The sequence below is a fragment of the Pseudopodoces humilis genome, chromosome 2 (genome assembly GCF_049639895.1).
Source record: "Pseudopodoces humilis isolate 2021_Gansu_Grassland_sample_001 chromosome 2, ASM4963989v1, whole genome shotgun sequence".
In the NCBI taxonomy this organism is placed as follows: Eukaryota; Metazoa; Chordata; class Aves; order Passeriformes; family Paridae; genus Pseudopodoces; species Pseudopodoces humilis.
Window position 1 is genome coordinate 66,991,074 of NC_142201.1, and position 18,004 is coordinate 67,009,077.

The following is an 18,004-nucleotide window of genomic DNA, read 5'->3' on the forward strand; positions in this document are numbered from 1 at the left end:
GAAGAGAAGGAAGGTTAAAAGGCCCACAGATCAAGAGAACAAGAGTTCAATATGTAAAGAAAAACCTATGTGTGCAAGCACAGCAAAAAGAGGAATTCATTCACTACCTGCCATAGGCAGAGAGATGTCCTGGCAGTTCCTGGAAAGCAGGGTCTCAACTCACATAGGGCTCACTTGGGAAGACAAACAGCATGAACATAAATTAATCCTTTCCTCCTCCTTTCCCATACCTTATATTGCTGAGCACGTGTCCCCTTTCAGCCTGCTGCCCTACTCAGCCTACCTGGGGGGAGAAGGAGTGGCACAGGGAGATAGCCTTTACTTGTGCTTTCACTGTTGTACCAAAATGGCAAGGTGCTTTGAACACTAGGTGGCCACATCGTTTACATCCCAAATAGTGAGTAGGTTCAACAGTATTACTGAGGCACCTAAACTTTTTCCTAAGTTTCATACTGAGAGTTTTTAACCCCTCTACCTCATATGACCCCTCATGGTCAAAAATTTATTTGGTCTCAGATGAGCAAGCCCTTGGATTTCACCCCCATTCAAAGAGACAGTCCACAGTCCTAAACCCATGAAGATAAACTAGAAGGCTTCCTGCCAGAAAGTGCACAAAAAAATTAATGGAGATAGAGAGCAAGAGATTTGGATCCTGTCAGGCAATGAGTCAAACTCAAAGATGTTTATTTACATCCTCAAATCTCCCATCAGCCGCAGAGACTGGGAACAAGGCAGCCCAATCAACTGGAAAGCAGTGGAGATGGCTCAGTGAAGCTCACCTGGTGATTAGGGAAAAACCATCATCACTTCATTTTCAAAGCATACCATAAAACCATAGGACCAGAGAGTCATAAAGGCTGGAAAAATAAAATCTTTAAGATGTTTGAGCCCGACAATTAATCAAGCATCACTGTGTTTACAAAGAAACTATTCCACTTCCATTCTCAAAATTTCCAGAGATGATGCTTCCACCACTTCCCTAAGAAGCCTGTTCCAATTCTTGACAAGTCTTTAAGTGAAGAAATTTTTCCTAATACCAAATCTAAGCTTCCCATGGTGCAACTCGAGGCCATTTTCTCTGGTCCTGTCACTTATTACCTGGGAGAAGAGACTGATCCCACCACTTCGCTACAACCTCCTTTCAGGCTGTTGTAGAGTGAGTGATAGGATCTCCCTTGAGACTCCTTTTCTTGAGGCTAAATGTTTAGAAGCAAAGAAATAAGTTATTATACAGAAAGTCTGTTTCATGTACAGAATATGCAACTATAGGTAATACTGACGATGCCAGAAGGAATCCCTTCAAATTCATGCTGAACTTGCCAATTTTACACCTGAAACCAAGCTTGCACCTCAGCTTTCAAGTGAGCCAGAACACTTGACGTCTTTCTCAGGTAGGTCTACTGTGAGTGTACTTCATCTGGCTAAAATTTGTTTTGACTTACTGCCTTTGAAATGCATATTTTCAAAAATACAAAGAAAATTATTCCATTTGTCTTCGTAAAGCACAGCTAATATGTCCCCTTCCATGTGTCCAATGCATGCAAGATGAGATCGTTCTGGCACATCTCCACAACTCAGTTGTTCAGACAATCACAGTTTTCCTTCAACACTGGACACAAGAGGAAAGTTTTTCACCATGAGATCAATCAGCCATTGGAATAATCTCCTTAGGGAGATGGTAGATTCCCCAACACAGGACATTTTAAGATCCAGCTAGACAGAGTGTTGGGCCATTTTGTCTAGACTGTGCTTTTGCCAAGAAAAATTTTACCCAAATGATCCTTGAGGTCCCTTTCAATCTGGTATTCTATGATTCCATGAGCATCTGCTAAGGAATGGTAAAAATCTCCTAAGCATCAAAGCAGCAATATGAGATCTTGGAAAACACTAACTGTCCCATACCTCTTAAGCACTACTGGAGTATTTGTCTCTAGTATTTGCCTTCTATTATCACAACTCTGTATTCAAGAGCCATATCAGACAATTTCGTAGAACAAAACCTGGATGTTCCTGTGAAACTATGTATTTGATCTAAATATACTTTACAAACTTTTATTTAAATACTTAGTAGTTCATGGTAAGCAAGCTCAGAAGGACAAGGCTCCTTAACTGGGCATACAGAGATACAGTACTATGTGCCAAATCCAGAAAAGACTAAATGAAGCTCTGAATGATATGCAGGGCTCATTGAAGCTCTTGGCTATTGTATCATTAATTTTAATTGACCTTTATCAAAAAAGACAAGTCCCCTTTCCCAGTTCTCAGTATGGATTGTCACGCATGGTTTTTACCTTTACCAGCCACCTGACCCATGGCATCATCAACCTTAACAGGGTTATTGCTGTCCAGTTTCTTTTAACTCAAAGCAATAAAAAATTGGCTGTCTTCAACCATAATCACTCTGAGTTTCACTGAAATCACACTCTCTTCTCAACACACTAATGAGCTATTACCTGGAACTGAATTAAAAAATGTCGATACTAGCTGCTGCTGTTTACAATTACTAAAGCTATTGTTGGAGTGGAACGTATTTAATCATCACTGGCAGGTCTGCATGTAGAATGAACTTGTGTTGACCACAGAAAAAACAAGGGTTTGACTATATTTCATTAATATTTTAGAACACTTATCTTCAAAATACTCCTCTCACCACTGAAAGATCTTAAAGACCCCCCCAACTCCTTTAGAGCCATAAAATTATTTGGGTTAGGAAGGACTTTTAAGGACATCTTTCTACCACCCTGCCACAGGCAGGAACACCTTCCACTAGACCAGGTTGCTCAAAGCCCCACTCAACGTGGCCTTAAACAGTTCCAGAGATGAAGCACCCGCAAGTTCTCTGGGAAACCAGCTCCAGCATCTCAAAATTTAAACTACATGGATCCCATTCCAAATAGAGGTGCTTTTTTTCTTCTTTAAAAGACAGGTCATTTGACAGCCAGTGGGAAAAAACCAGCATATTATTTTTTCTTATAACCTAAAGTATCAAAACATACACCTGAAGTAACCAGATGATTACAGTGCTTTTGGAATAATACAAACTAAACTGAGTTCAAGAAGACATGGAGGAATAAGAGTGGTAAGAATGTAATTATCAAAACCTACATATCTCCTGGAAACATCGTTAAACTGGATCTTGCAGACATCAAGTATGAACCACTTACCCTTAATGGTTCTGACCACAGTGAGAAAACTACACTGAGGATGAAGGAGACAGAAAGCAACAAAATACTTGTACGTCATCTGAAAAGAGCACACTAAACAAAGAACAGAAATGTAAACATGAAAAAAATGTGTTGTAAATTAAGAAGTAGAAAGAAAACATGGAAATGCTTAGGACTGAAATCAGCCAGCTGAAGAAAGAGACCAGAATTTTTTCCAGCATGGGGAAAGAGGGAACAAAAAACCCAAAAAAACACCTAAAAATCCAACACAACAAAACAACCCACAAAAAAAACAAACAAAAAACACACAAAAAAAAACCTGAACAAACAAAAAAAAAAAAGGTTGACATTGGCTACTAGACTGATTCCAATAAAATAAGATTCAAAAATTAAATCAGTATTGAAAATCATTAAATATTAGTCGATGAAGGAGTAGGACAATCATTTAAGAACCTGCAGATTTTAGTGGACTTCAAGATGGGAAAGATACTGCAATCATATACTATTATGGCAGCAGGTAAGATCAAATATGCTGAATAACACCTTCAGATGCAGAAGTATTATTTTTATTGGAGTGAGAATGATAATTGCTTGCCATTTGTACGAACAGGAATTAAAGGCCGAAAAAAGGTCTGCTTTGGAGACACAGACAGCAAGCAGTAGATTGAACCCTATTTCTCTTGCAAATGTGAACAGAATGATAAAAGTATTTAAGAAACCCCTCATCCAACAATTGTAGCATGCCTGTCTAGCAACAATAGAGAAAAGTGATAGGCATGAACAAACCACTATGATAATAAATAATACAATAAGGGCCAAAGGTGCTACAAACATAAAATCTGTCCTCTGTAATAAAAATACATTCAAACTTACAAGTGGCCCGTTGCACATCAGCCCTCAAGTTTAGTAACAGATCACATACAAAAGGAGTAATATTAATCTAATCACATTCCTCACAGAAACCCTGTGGAATGATAGACAGAATAAAAATATTGCAGAATAAAGGGAGAACCAACTGTTTTATTGCATTTGTCCAAGTGATGGAAACACTTTGAAAAGGAAGTCAAGAAGAAAAATACCCATTAAAATAGAGATCTAGAACCGACTATCCTTCAGACATATGAAACAAGCCTGAAAAATGCAGCAATTGCTACAAGACATACTGATGCATTCCAGTGGTCTGCTTACATCTCTCACAGAGCTACATTTGGGACAAAATTATTAGTATATATATTCAAAATATTAGGTCTCTTACAATAAATAAGTAAACCCAGAAATAAAACAGGTCAAATTCTCAAGTCATCCACAAATGTGAGTTATTGCCTGAAATATACAAGCCAAAATCATCTACCAACCAAATCCCAAATATATACACACATGCACCGTAGGTTAATACACCTGAAGTTAAATTACATTTTTGAGGGGTTTTATGGGTTTTCCTTTAAACAATGCAGAGAAGGTAATTTTTACATTTAGTTATTAGTTTTATTTGCCATATAATTTGAAGAACTTGTCATTAAAAAAAACAAAAAACAGTAATGGTCAAAGCATACGTGTTTCAAATATATAGAAAGGGTAGAAAGTGCTTACCTTTAGTTTGAATTCGAGCTGTGGCAGAACAGAAAGCAAGAGGTGACTGTCAATATTGTATAACTCCAGAATCAAATCAAACACATGCTCTGACAGGTCACTAATTGATGTTTTACCCAGCATGAGGACTTGATTGAAGAACTGGAAAACAAAACAGATTACACATCAACAATATGAATGAATATACTCTTCTAAATCCTATGCTAAATCCTAAAACATTGAATGACTTTTAATCTTACAACATTAATTTCTCTACTAAAAGGAAAAGGAAGGAAGGTGGCACACACAGATCAGAATTCCATAGCAGAAGTCTTAAAATATAATTTTCTTGTATCAAATATTATACATAAAGGAAAACACATTAAACATGATGTTTACCCCAGCAGGCCTAAAAATAATTTAAGAAACACAACTTTAAAGGAGTTTCAGTGCATCATATCTTTTTATAATAGGACTATATTCAGAGTTATTCTGCTACTGAAAACCATCATTTCAGCAGTATTATGACATTTAAAGCAAGGCTGAAACAACTGGCTAATTACTACACTACACAGCTTACAGGTTAAGGAGTTGAAAGTAAAAGCATAGGAACTGATAAATGATTATTCCAGAATCTGTATTTATAAACGGCATAATGCAACTGTAAAGCAAATATTCCTTCTTGGTAAACTTGACATATTTGAGGGAAACTTCGTACTTCTCATTAAAGAAAATATTTCCACTCTATTTTCAACTATGTCCTCTCTGATGGGTAAGAAGCAACTAAAGAGGAATATATATATAATAGAGTGCATCTTATATTAAGTAAAGGACTTTCTTGAAGAAATGTTTTGCTTTTCTGGATAGAGAGTTGCCTGAATGTATATAATATTGGCTAGGAAACTAACTCATTCTGTGTTTTTAATGCATCTGAAAGAAAATTTTCAAAACTGCAAAATACTTTTCCCATGTGAGAAACAAAGAAAAGAAGACTCCATAACAAAGATTTTTATTGTGCAGACTTCCTCAAAGCTCACTTTGTAATCTAACTGTACAGATGAACATTAAAAACACATTCCCATGCAGCAACACCTTCCCAAACAGCAGATCTGAGTTTTTCAAAATCTTAATAAGTACCCACTTTCTAAGTGTTACAAGTCTGAAAGTAATATAAAGTACTGAAGATTTTCTATTGTTTCCAAGCTCCTGAGGTTTTGCATAGATGCTGAAAGACCTGCTAAATCCCCAACTGCTTAAAAGTTAAGAGTTTTGGGGTTTTTTTTTCTATTTTGCAACTCAAGTTCAAGCATACTCCCCTCTGATCTTTACTTCCCCTCATCCCTAATCTATTACAGTGTCTGTGACGTCTGCATTCAACTCTGCTACAATCCTCAATCCACTCAGTTTTCTTCTTTACTACCATTTCTTAAGATTGCTTCCTCTTCTACTGCTGTGATAACAGCACTAAAATTCTGCTCTATCTTGAATTCTCTTGGCTCTAAATAAATAGATTTATACCCAAGAGAATCGAAGGCAGAGCAGAATTTAATAATAAATAGTCTTATCTCCTCACTAAAAGACCAATTTTGCTGCAGAAACAATGTGTTGATATATTTTTATCAGAACAATATATATAAATACATTTGATCTTCCAGTCACTCTAAGGATTGACTCACAAGGTCTTCCAAGACAGTAGAGAAAGTAAATTATCCACTGCATTTCCCAAATTTCAAGTATTAAGTACTTAATAGTTTCTATAAGGTAAAGAATTTGAGTCAAAAGGACAGGTTATGCAGTGCTTCATTAATACAATCATTCTCTCAAAGAAAACTGAAAACCTGGAAAAAGTTATTTTTCAGCCCTTTTCATTTTTTTTTTCATACTTTTTATAAGACAGTTCAGTTAGAGAAAGTATTGATTTCCATGTTTGTTTGCAGTCCTCACTTACATTAGTAATGTATGGTTCAATTGCTTGCGCCGTCCTCTTCAGCAAAGCCTTTGCCAAATCATAAGCTTGCTTGTTTAAATTCTGGGGAAAAAACAAATAAAAACCCAGAAGAGTTATAAGCATATTCATTTATTTTAAAACAAACCTAAGAATTTAAAGCCATCATGTACTAATAAATGCATTAAAGAAATAGCCTGTTCTTCTTATATTTTCAGTAATGAAGTGAATATAGTAAAAACAAAGCTATTCAAACAAAGCTTTGTAGTGTCCACTGGTATTACTGAGAAAAATTTCAAAAAACTCCTGGCAGATGAGGGCTTACTTTTCAGTTGCACATCTAAAACTAATGCTCATTTAACTCAGTGCCTGCATTTTACTGTTCCTCCTTATCAGTTTTCCTGGAAAGTGATACAAAGCAACACAGAGGCATTTAGTCATCACAGAAGTGAGACTGAACAGGAGGACAGAAAATGCAATTCTCCCTTGCATCAAGCAGCCACCTGTGAGTCACCACCACAGCCTCTCCATCACACCATGCAAAGATACTCAGCCTGCTGACAGAGACAGAAAAGAAAAAAAGCCCTAGAATTTCAGTTTATGGGAAAATATAAGCTAAACAAATACAAAAAATTTAAAAAACATACCCTCTTCAACATTCCTATCCTTTCATTTGTCTAATTGGGTTATTGCTCTATCATTTTTCTCCCCCTTTCCCTGCACACATTCTCCACCCTCTAGTTACTACATCCTTTCTCCAATTTTTGTATCACAATTATTTTTCAAAAATTTTCAAAGAAAATGCAACTCAGCCCTTGTGATAGCCACTGCAGAGCTGATTAACATACAGAAGAATGAAGAAAAAAGTCTTCAATACACAAGAATATGTAGTATTTTAATAGCTAAAAACCTCTACAAAAAGATAGAATTATACATACATATATACATATATATATACACACCTATATATTATTTTGTATATATATAATATATTATATTGTATATAATATATACAATTTTTATTGGGGGGCAGTTTGTGGTTTTTTAAAAATATTTCTCACTATAAAAGGAAGATAACTTCTTTTAGCACAATGAAAAGCAAACATAAGATGACTAGCCACACCCAGGGTATTTCTTTACCTGGGTATGCTTGATTCTTTAGAGTTGTCTGAACAAAAGACAGGATTTGCAAAGCTACAGAGAGTATTGTCTGAAATTTTAAAAACCCTATAGAACTATAGGCTTCTAAACAGCAGTGGGAAAAGATTAACATTTTCTGATAATATGAAACAAAAAAGTCTTTGATTTGGCTCCTAATAGAATTAAGAGAGGTGACTGAACTTGAAACACTACAGAGTCATGTTTGACGTGTCTGTTTTATTCAAAGCCAATACAGAAGGTGACTAAAAATTCCAATTCTGGAAAGATACTTTAATATATAAAATGCTTTCATCTTATTACAAAACTGTACAGTTGTTCCATGTCCCAGAAAAGAGAAAACACTGCATGCTGGATTGTTCTTTATGGTCACAATAAAAAAAAAAGAAAAGAGGTATTTCCACAGGAATCATTTGTTTTCTGTTACTCAGAATCGTAATGGTTCAGGAAATAAAAGGCACAAATAATTATAACAAGGAAAGTATGCCAATTCCAATTCTTGTTCTGATCCTTCTTGACTTCACAGTTCACCTCTAGCAAAACAAAGAAAACGACTTTCACCTGGGTAAGAGGGAACTCTGGATCATGAGAAAGATCTGATTTAGTATAAAACAAGTCTAAACAGTAGACCTAGCACAGAAGAGTTTCAACAGGCAGATCTGTTCTGATTCACATTAGTTTCAGCTTGTACCTTTTGCACAGCAGTTCACTTCAAAGCTTAATGTTCCCCAAGATAAATGCTACAAGTGGCTATTTGCAACCCTGAGTAAAAAGGAAGTGTAATGCAAATATCTATCTAAAAATAGTTCTAAAGAGAAAAATAATCTAGAGCACAAGCAACTAAGGAAAGGTAGGTATTTTTTTCATGCCTCATGTACTTAATTTAGTAGTGCCAATACTCATGACCCTCAAATATCCAGAAGCTCCACTTTCTGAAAATATCAAAGAAGTCTCAAAAGCACACGAGAGTTTTCTCCTCATTTTCCAGCTTCAGGATAAAAGCCGAAACAAGCAAAAGTGGCACTGCCTTACGTGAAACACAAACAGGAGCAGCCCAGACTTAACCAAGTAGGTTCAAAGATCTTTTACAGAACCAAACCTTCTGACTAAGTCAACAGTCACAAAAATACCCTAAAATTTCTTCTCCTGAAGAAGAAATTTTAAAAGGATAACATCTAATTTAACAAATTTCTTCTCTGTTTTTAGATAAGCTCTTCTACCATTATCATCTTTACAATCTTTCCATATGCTTGGAAATAAAATTGATGTGCATTCCAAGATCATTTAATGATTTAAGAAAGCCCTCATGATGTGGACAATTATCTTAATCAGGATGCCTTTAAGAGCATGTAGGCATCCAGTAGGCGTAAGTTTTTAGAGCGCTGAACGGGGTAGAAACAACAGGGTGCATCAGCTGGCAGTATTGTTTAAAATAATCATTAGCAATTACTACATCTTGACCATATCTAGTTTTCATCTTTGGAAAAATAAATATTGATTGATAAGAAAACATCAAAGAACCGCCTCTGAGAAGGCGCAACACAAATCTTCTGCAAGAAAACTGAGGTTACATTTAACATCTGAACCAGACTTTTCCCCTGAAAACTTCCAGCTTTGTTTCAGAAAAGAATCTTAATAAACAGTGGAGAACATTTGCATTTTTTAAAACCTTGGGAGACCTCCAGCAATAATATCTGAATAGAGGCTATCCTGGTCAATCATAAGTTCTCTCCTTTGTCTCAATTTCTACCATGATTTTTCAGCATTTGTTGATGGTATTTCAAGCTTTTTATACTTTGGGAAGACATTAACAGTTTTGCCAACTCATTTTTCATACCTGCTTTTCTCTAGAATAACAAACTTCTACTTTTCAACAGAAGATGCAATGGTAAGCTCTCTGACAGTAGAAAACACATTTTTGTGCTTAAACAGATAATATTCCTCAGCAGAGTATGCCACAGAACCTAAATCATTTGCTCTTGTACAATGGGGTTGGAAGTGATGGAAACTCATACTCACTTGATTTTTTTCTCAATTCCTTTTTTTTCCAGTTACCTCTCAATAAACAACTTACCATAGATAAAAAAATAAGAGTGAAAAAATTTTTACCCATCCCTTAAAAGAAAATAAGTAAAAAAAGTAAAAAGTAAAAAAGAAAAAAAGTAAAAAGGCAACAGAAAACAAATGCATGTTCCTTAAATTTTATTTACAGAAGATGACTAAGCTAGCATCAATCCAGCCTTTATTTTGTAGCTTTGGGAGAAAAATCAAATGTTAAGTCTGTATCTAGTGCAAATATTCCAGAAAAGCATATATTGTCACATATTATTTTCTTGGAATTTGAAAAGCTTCTTCAGATTTATTCTTATCAATGGCACAGCAGTCAAATTAGTATCCAAGAGCACCTGACAGAACAGTTTCAGGAGATTCTCTTGCTCTCCTGAGGAAGGTAAACAGATTCTTAAGGATGTCTGACAAAGAAAAAGCTCAGCTGAAGTGTTGCCAAGATAGATAACACTAAATATTAAGCAAATTACTAGTACAGACAGTAAAGAATTTAATTGTCAATATCACTTTTTCTAAAACATAGGCATGTAAAGCACGTGGGATGTGTGATGTGGGATCTCCTGTAGCAGACCTGAGGCTGAAAATGGAACACTGGCAAACACCCAAGGAAATCAGGTACAGTTTGCCTTTTAACACACTGCACAAACACAAAACTGATTGCAGGTCTGCCATAAAATGTTTATAATACAAAAAGATCATTAAAGGGGAAAGGAAAGCTATTAATTTTTCTTGCCTTTTCATACTAACTATGTCTTCCCTTGCTTCTAGGTCTTATCTGAGTTTAGGTCACTTAAATTCATTCCCCCATAATATAATCCTATGAAAACAATTTTGGTTAAGTTGATAGAGAAGAAACTACAAAGGGAAAAAAAAAAAAATTATTCGGCATCAAAATTAAAAGTTAAGCACATGGTCAGACAAGTTAAGCTTGCAATTTTATTGGCTTATCTGACAGCTGTACTAGTCAAGCAAGCCTGTGCACACTCCAGTGTGCCTCTTCTGATATTGGTGTCAGCTGCTTTCACTCAGGTTTACATTAGTATGGCTTTTATCCTAAATGGGATCCAATCCAAATGGGATGGATGACAAACTCAATGGAGATAGAGCAGTTTAGAGCTGTCACTACTTCAGTGACCACTGATGATGGTATACAGACATTTGATAATATACATCATGTGGCCAGTATATGTTCCTTATGCCCAAGTTCTTGCAACCATCCTGCGAGCACCATTGCTTTTTACACTTACTGCCCAGGACAGTGGACCATATCTATTTCTCATCTTTGGAAAAATATTGTCTTGGTTTATGGGATAACAGTATTGAATTAACCTTTTGTAAACTGTTCAACTAATTATTACATCTCTTAAAAATATTCACATAATTTTTGCATCAATCTGTCTAATGTTGAATTTCAGCCACTGGATGAACCTTCTGTTCCCAACACATACTTACAGACCACAGGTTAGATAAATCATACAGACTGAGATTTGAGGAGCTCAGTCTTGTTTTAACAATACAACTTCTTTCTGTGATGCAGCCATCCAGTTCACAAGGCCACTACATGTTCCCTCTCATACATAACCCTCCCCTTGGGCATATGAAAAATACACCAGCTGCCTGTGTTACTTTGTACAGATATAATTGTCTTATCTTCAACAATCTCTCAATCTGATCATTTTCGAACTTAAGCTAGTAGCAGATCTATCTCCTTCCACTTCATTAAAAATATTTTCTGGTCCCTGGGAAATCTGGGGATTCCCTACAGACCATTACACCAATGCCTGCCCTTATGCCATTTTTGGTGACCAGTCTGATTATTCAATTTCCCCTTTCCACAGCCCCCACAGCTGAACAGTACGGTCAGCCAAGACACCATTCTTTTTTAGGGAGAACCTTATCCTTTATCTCCTTCTGGTTTTGTTCTCAATGGAAGAGTGGAAAAATTCTCAATTCTGAATTTTTTACACTTTTCCAACTTCATGTCAGTAGCCACAGAAAGTAGTTAGAGGACCCAAATTCTAAATAATTTTAAATAAAAATTCATTACATGAAGATTTTGAGATGAAACAGAAAAATAGTAGAAACTCCTTCCCATTAGTATAGAAAAAAATAAAAGGTAAACACTCTCTGACATTATGCAACTATTTCAGTTAGAAAGCAGCCTGTAAATGAGCATCCTATCCACAGAGACTTTGATTAAAAGAAAAGCAGCAGAAAATGCAAACCCCCAAATATATTTACCCTTATTCAAATATTCAGTAAGTGATTTTAAATCCACTATGAAACAGAACTGTTTTAATGCTACAGACATCCTAACAGGATACAAATTCCTCAACTCAGACTCAGTTTATTAAACTTGAAACATAAAAATAGTACAGTGAGATCAAGCTGAACACAGATGACACAATGAAACAATAGATTCTTATCTGAGAAACCACAAACCGAAGTATTTTGCATATTCTTGCTTTTGTTTTTTGTATTCCAAGGCTTTACTTCATAATCTGGATTTTAACCACACAAATTTCAGTCTAGTCCTGTCACACAAGTATTAGACTCCTTGAAGGACACAGCTAAAACACTTCCAGTGGTGAAAAAAATATTACTGACCTATACTAAACATTTAGTCTTTCACTGTCAATAGAAAATAATTGATGTGCTATTTATTTACAGAAATTAATGGCTAGTAGTAAAGGCACACTAGTAGGCATTCCATAGCATCTCTCTGTTAATAACCCTTTAACATTACACTTTTCAGAAACTACAATAATTAGCACTTTCCTGAATATTATTTAAGGAAAAAAAACAAAACTATTAGAAGTGTTGAAAATACAGCTAAAGATTTTCTACATTTCCTACATAATTCCTCAGTCTTCTTTTGTCATTCACAACTTACAAGTGAGTAGCTCATGAGATTTCAGTAGGACACAGTTAGATTCCTGAACTAAGGAGTTAGACTCCAAGCTTTTTAAACATTTAAGTATCACAACATGTGCACATTTCTGAAGTTTTTCCTTTAGTTCATCTATAGGAGACTTTTTTTTTTTTAAATGACAGTATTCATTAAGGTAAGACAGCCATTCCTTGGGCTCTTCTGGAACCATCATTTCTGTGCACAGTTTTAATTCTATGGCTGCATCAGAAACATACCTATAACAACAAGCCAACACTTCTGAAATACAACAGAGCCAATTACAAATCAGCAGTCATTACAACCTTTTCCCTCCCACTCAGGGCAGCACCTTAGTTTGAACTGTTGCTACTGCATTACATGAATTAAAGACTTTCCAAGGGATATATGTAACTTCTCTATTCCACTCTACCAGCATTGATGGGATAAAAAAAAACCCTGTGTTTAAATTCATATGACATTCAACCTTTTAAATTACTATGACCACTGATATTCTGCTTATGGCAAGTATATCAGAGCAATGAAACTTGACTGAATTTTCTGTCTATTAAAATTACTTGTTTGCTAAAAGAAATCCAGATAATACAGAGACATTTGCTACAGCCATTCTCTCAATTAGATCTACATATCTGAACATATACATTCAAGAAATCATGATTACAAAAAACACAATAGAACAAAACAAAATATAAGCCACTAAATCTTACCTTATGTGCTGGTACTAGATTAACTAACACTGTATCCAAAAGTTCCTGTGACACAGTATCTCCCTCACAAATGATAGAGCTCATTAGATCAACCATGTGCATGTGTACTTTTTGGTTATGACCATTGCTGAAATTAAAAACAAGAATTCTTAGTGTAATATCTATATAAAGTACAACTTCAGTTCAGAGTATTCCCTGTGGTAATGCCAAACAACAAGGAATAAAATCAGCAAATCTCAAGTTTTCTTAGAAATCAAAATACTTCAATTCCCTGATTGCGTATACCATCATTCTTAAATTTCATGCTCTCCTCATTAACTACTGCAGTAAGACTGTATCTGTGCCTACCATGAAAAGATTGTATCAGAACATCCCTCTGCTCTACCCAGCACTGGGAAGACTTCCACTGGAGTGCCATGTCCAGTTCTGGGTTTCCCAGCACAAAAGGGACACACACATCCTGGACTCCGTCCAGTAAAGGTTCATGAAGATCATTAAGGGCCGTGAGCTACTCCCACGGAAGGAGGGGCTGAGAGAGCTGACATCTTTTTTTTAGCCTCGAAAAGAGATGGCTTAGGAAAGAACTTATCATTAAGTTAAATAACTGATGTTTGGAGTAGAGAGGACAGGGCAGGACTGGCTTGACACCACAGGCTCTGTGGTGTCCAGTCACAGAATGAGAGGCAATGGGCACAAGGTGAAATAGAAGACATACCATTCAGATGTAAGAGATTTTAAATAAAAGGGTGATTGAGTACTAGAAGGTTGCCCAATGAGGGCACAGCCTCTCCATCCTTGGAGATGCCCAAAACCTAATCGGCTACAGTTCTGGGCAATCTGCTCAAAGCTGACCTGGTTTGAGCAAAGGGCAAACCTCTACCTCTAGCAATACCTTCCAGTGTCCACTACTTTCTGACTCATGTTTTTACAGCAATAATCCTCCAAATTCCTTAGAATTGCATATTACACCATTCAACTTCAAGAACAGAATAAAATAAATGCAGTGAATGACAACCAAAGCTAAATTTCTTATGAAAAAAAGATGATGTGCTGTGTGTCTTGTTTCATTAAAACAGAAAAAACTGACAGTTCTGCTACCTTTAGTTAAACTAAATTACAAAACTGCAGTCATTAATGCTAAAAGTCACACTGAACAGCTATGTTAGCAGTTGCTGACCTCAATCATGCAATAATATACTGTAATTTGAGGTGAAAATACTTACTTTATTACTGAAAACAGCGTTCTATACAGCTGTGTAAAAATCTCATTGCTGTCTTCTAATTCAAAGCATATGTTATAGGACTTGACCCAAGCAATGTTCTGTGTTGGAACGGGAAAAAACAAAAGGAGTAGTTAATACAAGATTAAATTGAAAGATTATATTTAACAGTTATTATGAAATAAGTTATGAAGCTTACCTCAAGCAAATAAAAGTATCGATTAAACTGGGGGCTTTTTGTATCTTCCAAACCTTTAAGTTGCCTTGTTATGAACATAAATATATCCTGGAAAGAAAGATGTGTTAGTTATTCTATCAACTGCAATTAAACCTTCAAAATAAAATAATTACCTTTTAAAGTTACTTGTACTACTTAGTCACTATAAAATATGCAGCAATGAGAGACATTATTTCCCTGTCCAAAAGAAGATCACCTACAAAAACATCATGGAAAATGTCAAGGAGTAATTTTAAAATACTTCTTGCTTCTTTAAAGGGTTGAGAAAGTAACCTTTTCCTAAGGAAACAAATGTTTTTCATTTTGAAAGAAAAGCACTCAACACAGCTGCAACTGTCTGGCTGCAGAAGTCAAGAGATTATTCAGCAGTACAACAAATTTAATAGCTTTACTTCATATTACATGGAGTTTCAAAAGAAGGGGAAAACAGCAGCAGGCAACTACATCTTTCCTTCAAAGTGTATTATTATATATATTTTTATATTATATATATTACTTTAAAGAGTATTATTATATCTTCACTCTGTATCGTTTGTGCATTTCTCAGTCATCAAGATACTGACACAGGTAACATCTCTTGCAAAAACTAATAAACCAAGTTCCTCCTGTTTACTCTATCAACTTTCACCACCAGAAGACTCCTTCACAAGAAGTCTCACATGGAGTAAATTGAAGGTTACAAGGAAGAAGTAGTCAATTATGAACAGAATGGAAACACACAGGAAGGAATATTTTAAAATTTTTTTTCTTTTTTTTTTTTACAGTCAGAAAATTAACAGCTGGAAATTCACAGCTACAACTATATTAATATGACTATATTAAATCAAAATATTTACAAATAAGTATCACTGGAAACACTCCTCACACCCTCAACTGTAGCTGTGTCATCTAACAACCTAGGTGTAAATCAAATAAATTCCAAAAGGTATAAAGTTGCCTTAATAAATACAAGAGAGCCTTACTGTTAATCCTGAAAACCTATCCTTGAAATAATCTATAAGGCTTTCCTATAACATTTTCAAAATTACCATTTCCCCTAAGTATCCCAAGAATAATACACAGACAAAAGATAAGAATAGGGTTTTTTTTCCTAACACTAGAACCACAAAACCCAGCCTTAATGATTAAGCTGAGCACTTACTGTGGATCTAGGTAAAATCAAGAACTAGATTACATGTGACATCACCAACTCTTGGCAAAAATGCACAGCAAACACACTGTTCAGAGACAGAGCTACATTCATGTTTTTATTTGGTTTGAAACTGATTTTGAAGAGTTAAGGATGATCAGAAGGGTCACTCTCTTATTCATACTTCAGATCCCTAACAGAGCACACAGTCTAGACTCTTCAGCTGAACTTAAACCAAAAGACACAAAGGACACATCTAGTGGTCTCCAACCACTCAGGAGCATTCAGTCCCCATGCAAAAACTCATTTGAAGAACCCCTCCTTTAAAAACTAGTGCCTAGCAGGCCATCAGTCCCAAAATGAATGCTGTCTTATAGAAAACAGGTACACTGGAAGGTTCTGTAAAGTTCAGAAGACATGCAAACTGAGTCTCAGGGAAGAGTAAGAATCAGCTAAAGAAGGAAGGGGGCACGTGACAAACTGACAAATGTCAAACATAAAACAACTTAATCTTAGAACCCATGCTCTATATGTTAATTATTTTTGTTAAACTTTATTTTTAGAGGTAAATCTCAATCAGTTCATTTTACCAAGTATCTTACTTTCTATCCTACAGCTCAGTATAAAATACTTACCTACCGAATGTGATTCAAAAACCCTACTAATTTTCCAAAAGAAAATTCTCATTGCTGGGCTGTATATAACTACAGACACTAATGAATAGCATACATTAAGTCAAATACCTGAATGCTTCAAATAACAGCATGGTTTGAAAAAGTAGGCATTTACTCCTAAACTATTTTTTCCTATTCCTATTTAGAGAAAACAAGACAGACTTAACTCAGCAGTACTCACTAATTTTCAGTATCTCATGTAGTATGACCAAATATTTTTCCCTTTTTTAAGCACATCTTTCCCTTTTTAAAGCACACATAACATACTACTTGAACATGCATTTATAAATTCAAAACATGGAGTAAAATAAATTTTGGCTTCAGCTAAAAAATTGCAATAATTTCACAACTAGACAATATGTTTTCATATGAGACTGCATAAAGCAAGTCTGTATTAGAATCTAGACTAAGTACAGCAGTGCTCACATTTCAGTGAAATTTTTTTTTTTTTTTTGGTGGATCGCTCTCTTAATGCCAACTAACTACAAAATGGCTTCAGTAATCATCAGAGTCATGGCTCTCACCAGAGAACATCTTCAGATAACTCAAGTTCTGCTACCATATACCCTTTTTAACACCTACACTTCAGCAGAGACAGACAGTCCTTCTGTTCAAGTCATTTTCAATTGACATATATAAGTGATTAGATTATCTTCCCACCAAAAAATCAGATTTGGGCTCTAGGCTTTACATATACTGAGGAGGGCTCAAATTTAGAAGTTTTGAGAAACCAGCAGAGCAAACCTACTCCAGCTCTGTTTTTACTCCACTCCATGGCTTTTTCCATCCCTGTTATCAACTATCTTTCAAAGAACAGCAAAGAATGTGAGATTTACACTGATGATACACATGAAAGAGGGAAACCTGAGATTGTTATCCCTTTCCTCAGCATCTCACTTGCACAATATGTAAGTTACAAAGAGATCCACTGAACCTGAAGCAAGGGCAAAAACTTAAGATTTAACCCTTTTCCTCTCAAGAACCCTTTTCAGCACTCCCCTTTGCAATTAACTTTGGTGTTAAACGTACAAGAATAGACTCAGCCGCAGTATGGATTTGATATTACATACTGGGTAAAAATACTGCCAAGATACAACCCAAGAGGAAGCATTCTTCCTCTTACCTCTGTCATAAAGTGGAGGGAACTCTTCGACATTTATATCATAGCTTGTCCTGCAACCACAAAAGCTGAGTTCAGAGGAAAAGGGTTTGCAAAAAATCTACC

General features: G+C 35.5%; 1 protein-coding gene across 3 annotated transcripts in view; it reads right to left on the bottom strand.

Annotated features, from left to right (window-relative positions):
- The window catches only part of PDS5B (PDS5 cohesin associated factor B), a 99,908-nt gene that overhangs the window by 56,348 nt on the left and 25,556 nt on the right, over positions 1-18,004 (bottom strand). For all 3 annotated transcript variants that reach the window (XM_005516304.2, XM_014249701.2, XM_014249692.2), the window contains exons 4-8: positions 14,938-15,024; positions 14,742-14,839; positions 13,519-13,645; positions 6,682-6,762; positions 4,755-4,895 (exon numbers count right to left, since the gene is read on the bottom strand). In XM_005516304.2, coding sequence (XP_005516361.1) covers positions 4,755-4,895; positions 6,682-6,762; positions 13,519-13,645; positions 14,742-14,839; positions 14,938-15,024 — 534 coding nt within the window. The remainder of the gene's footprint in view (positions 1-4,754; positions 4,896-6,681; positions 6,763-13,518; positions 13,646-14,741; positions 14,840-14,937; positions 15,025-18,004) is intronic.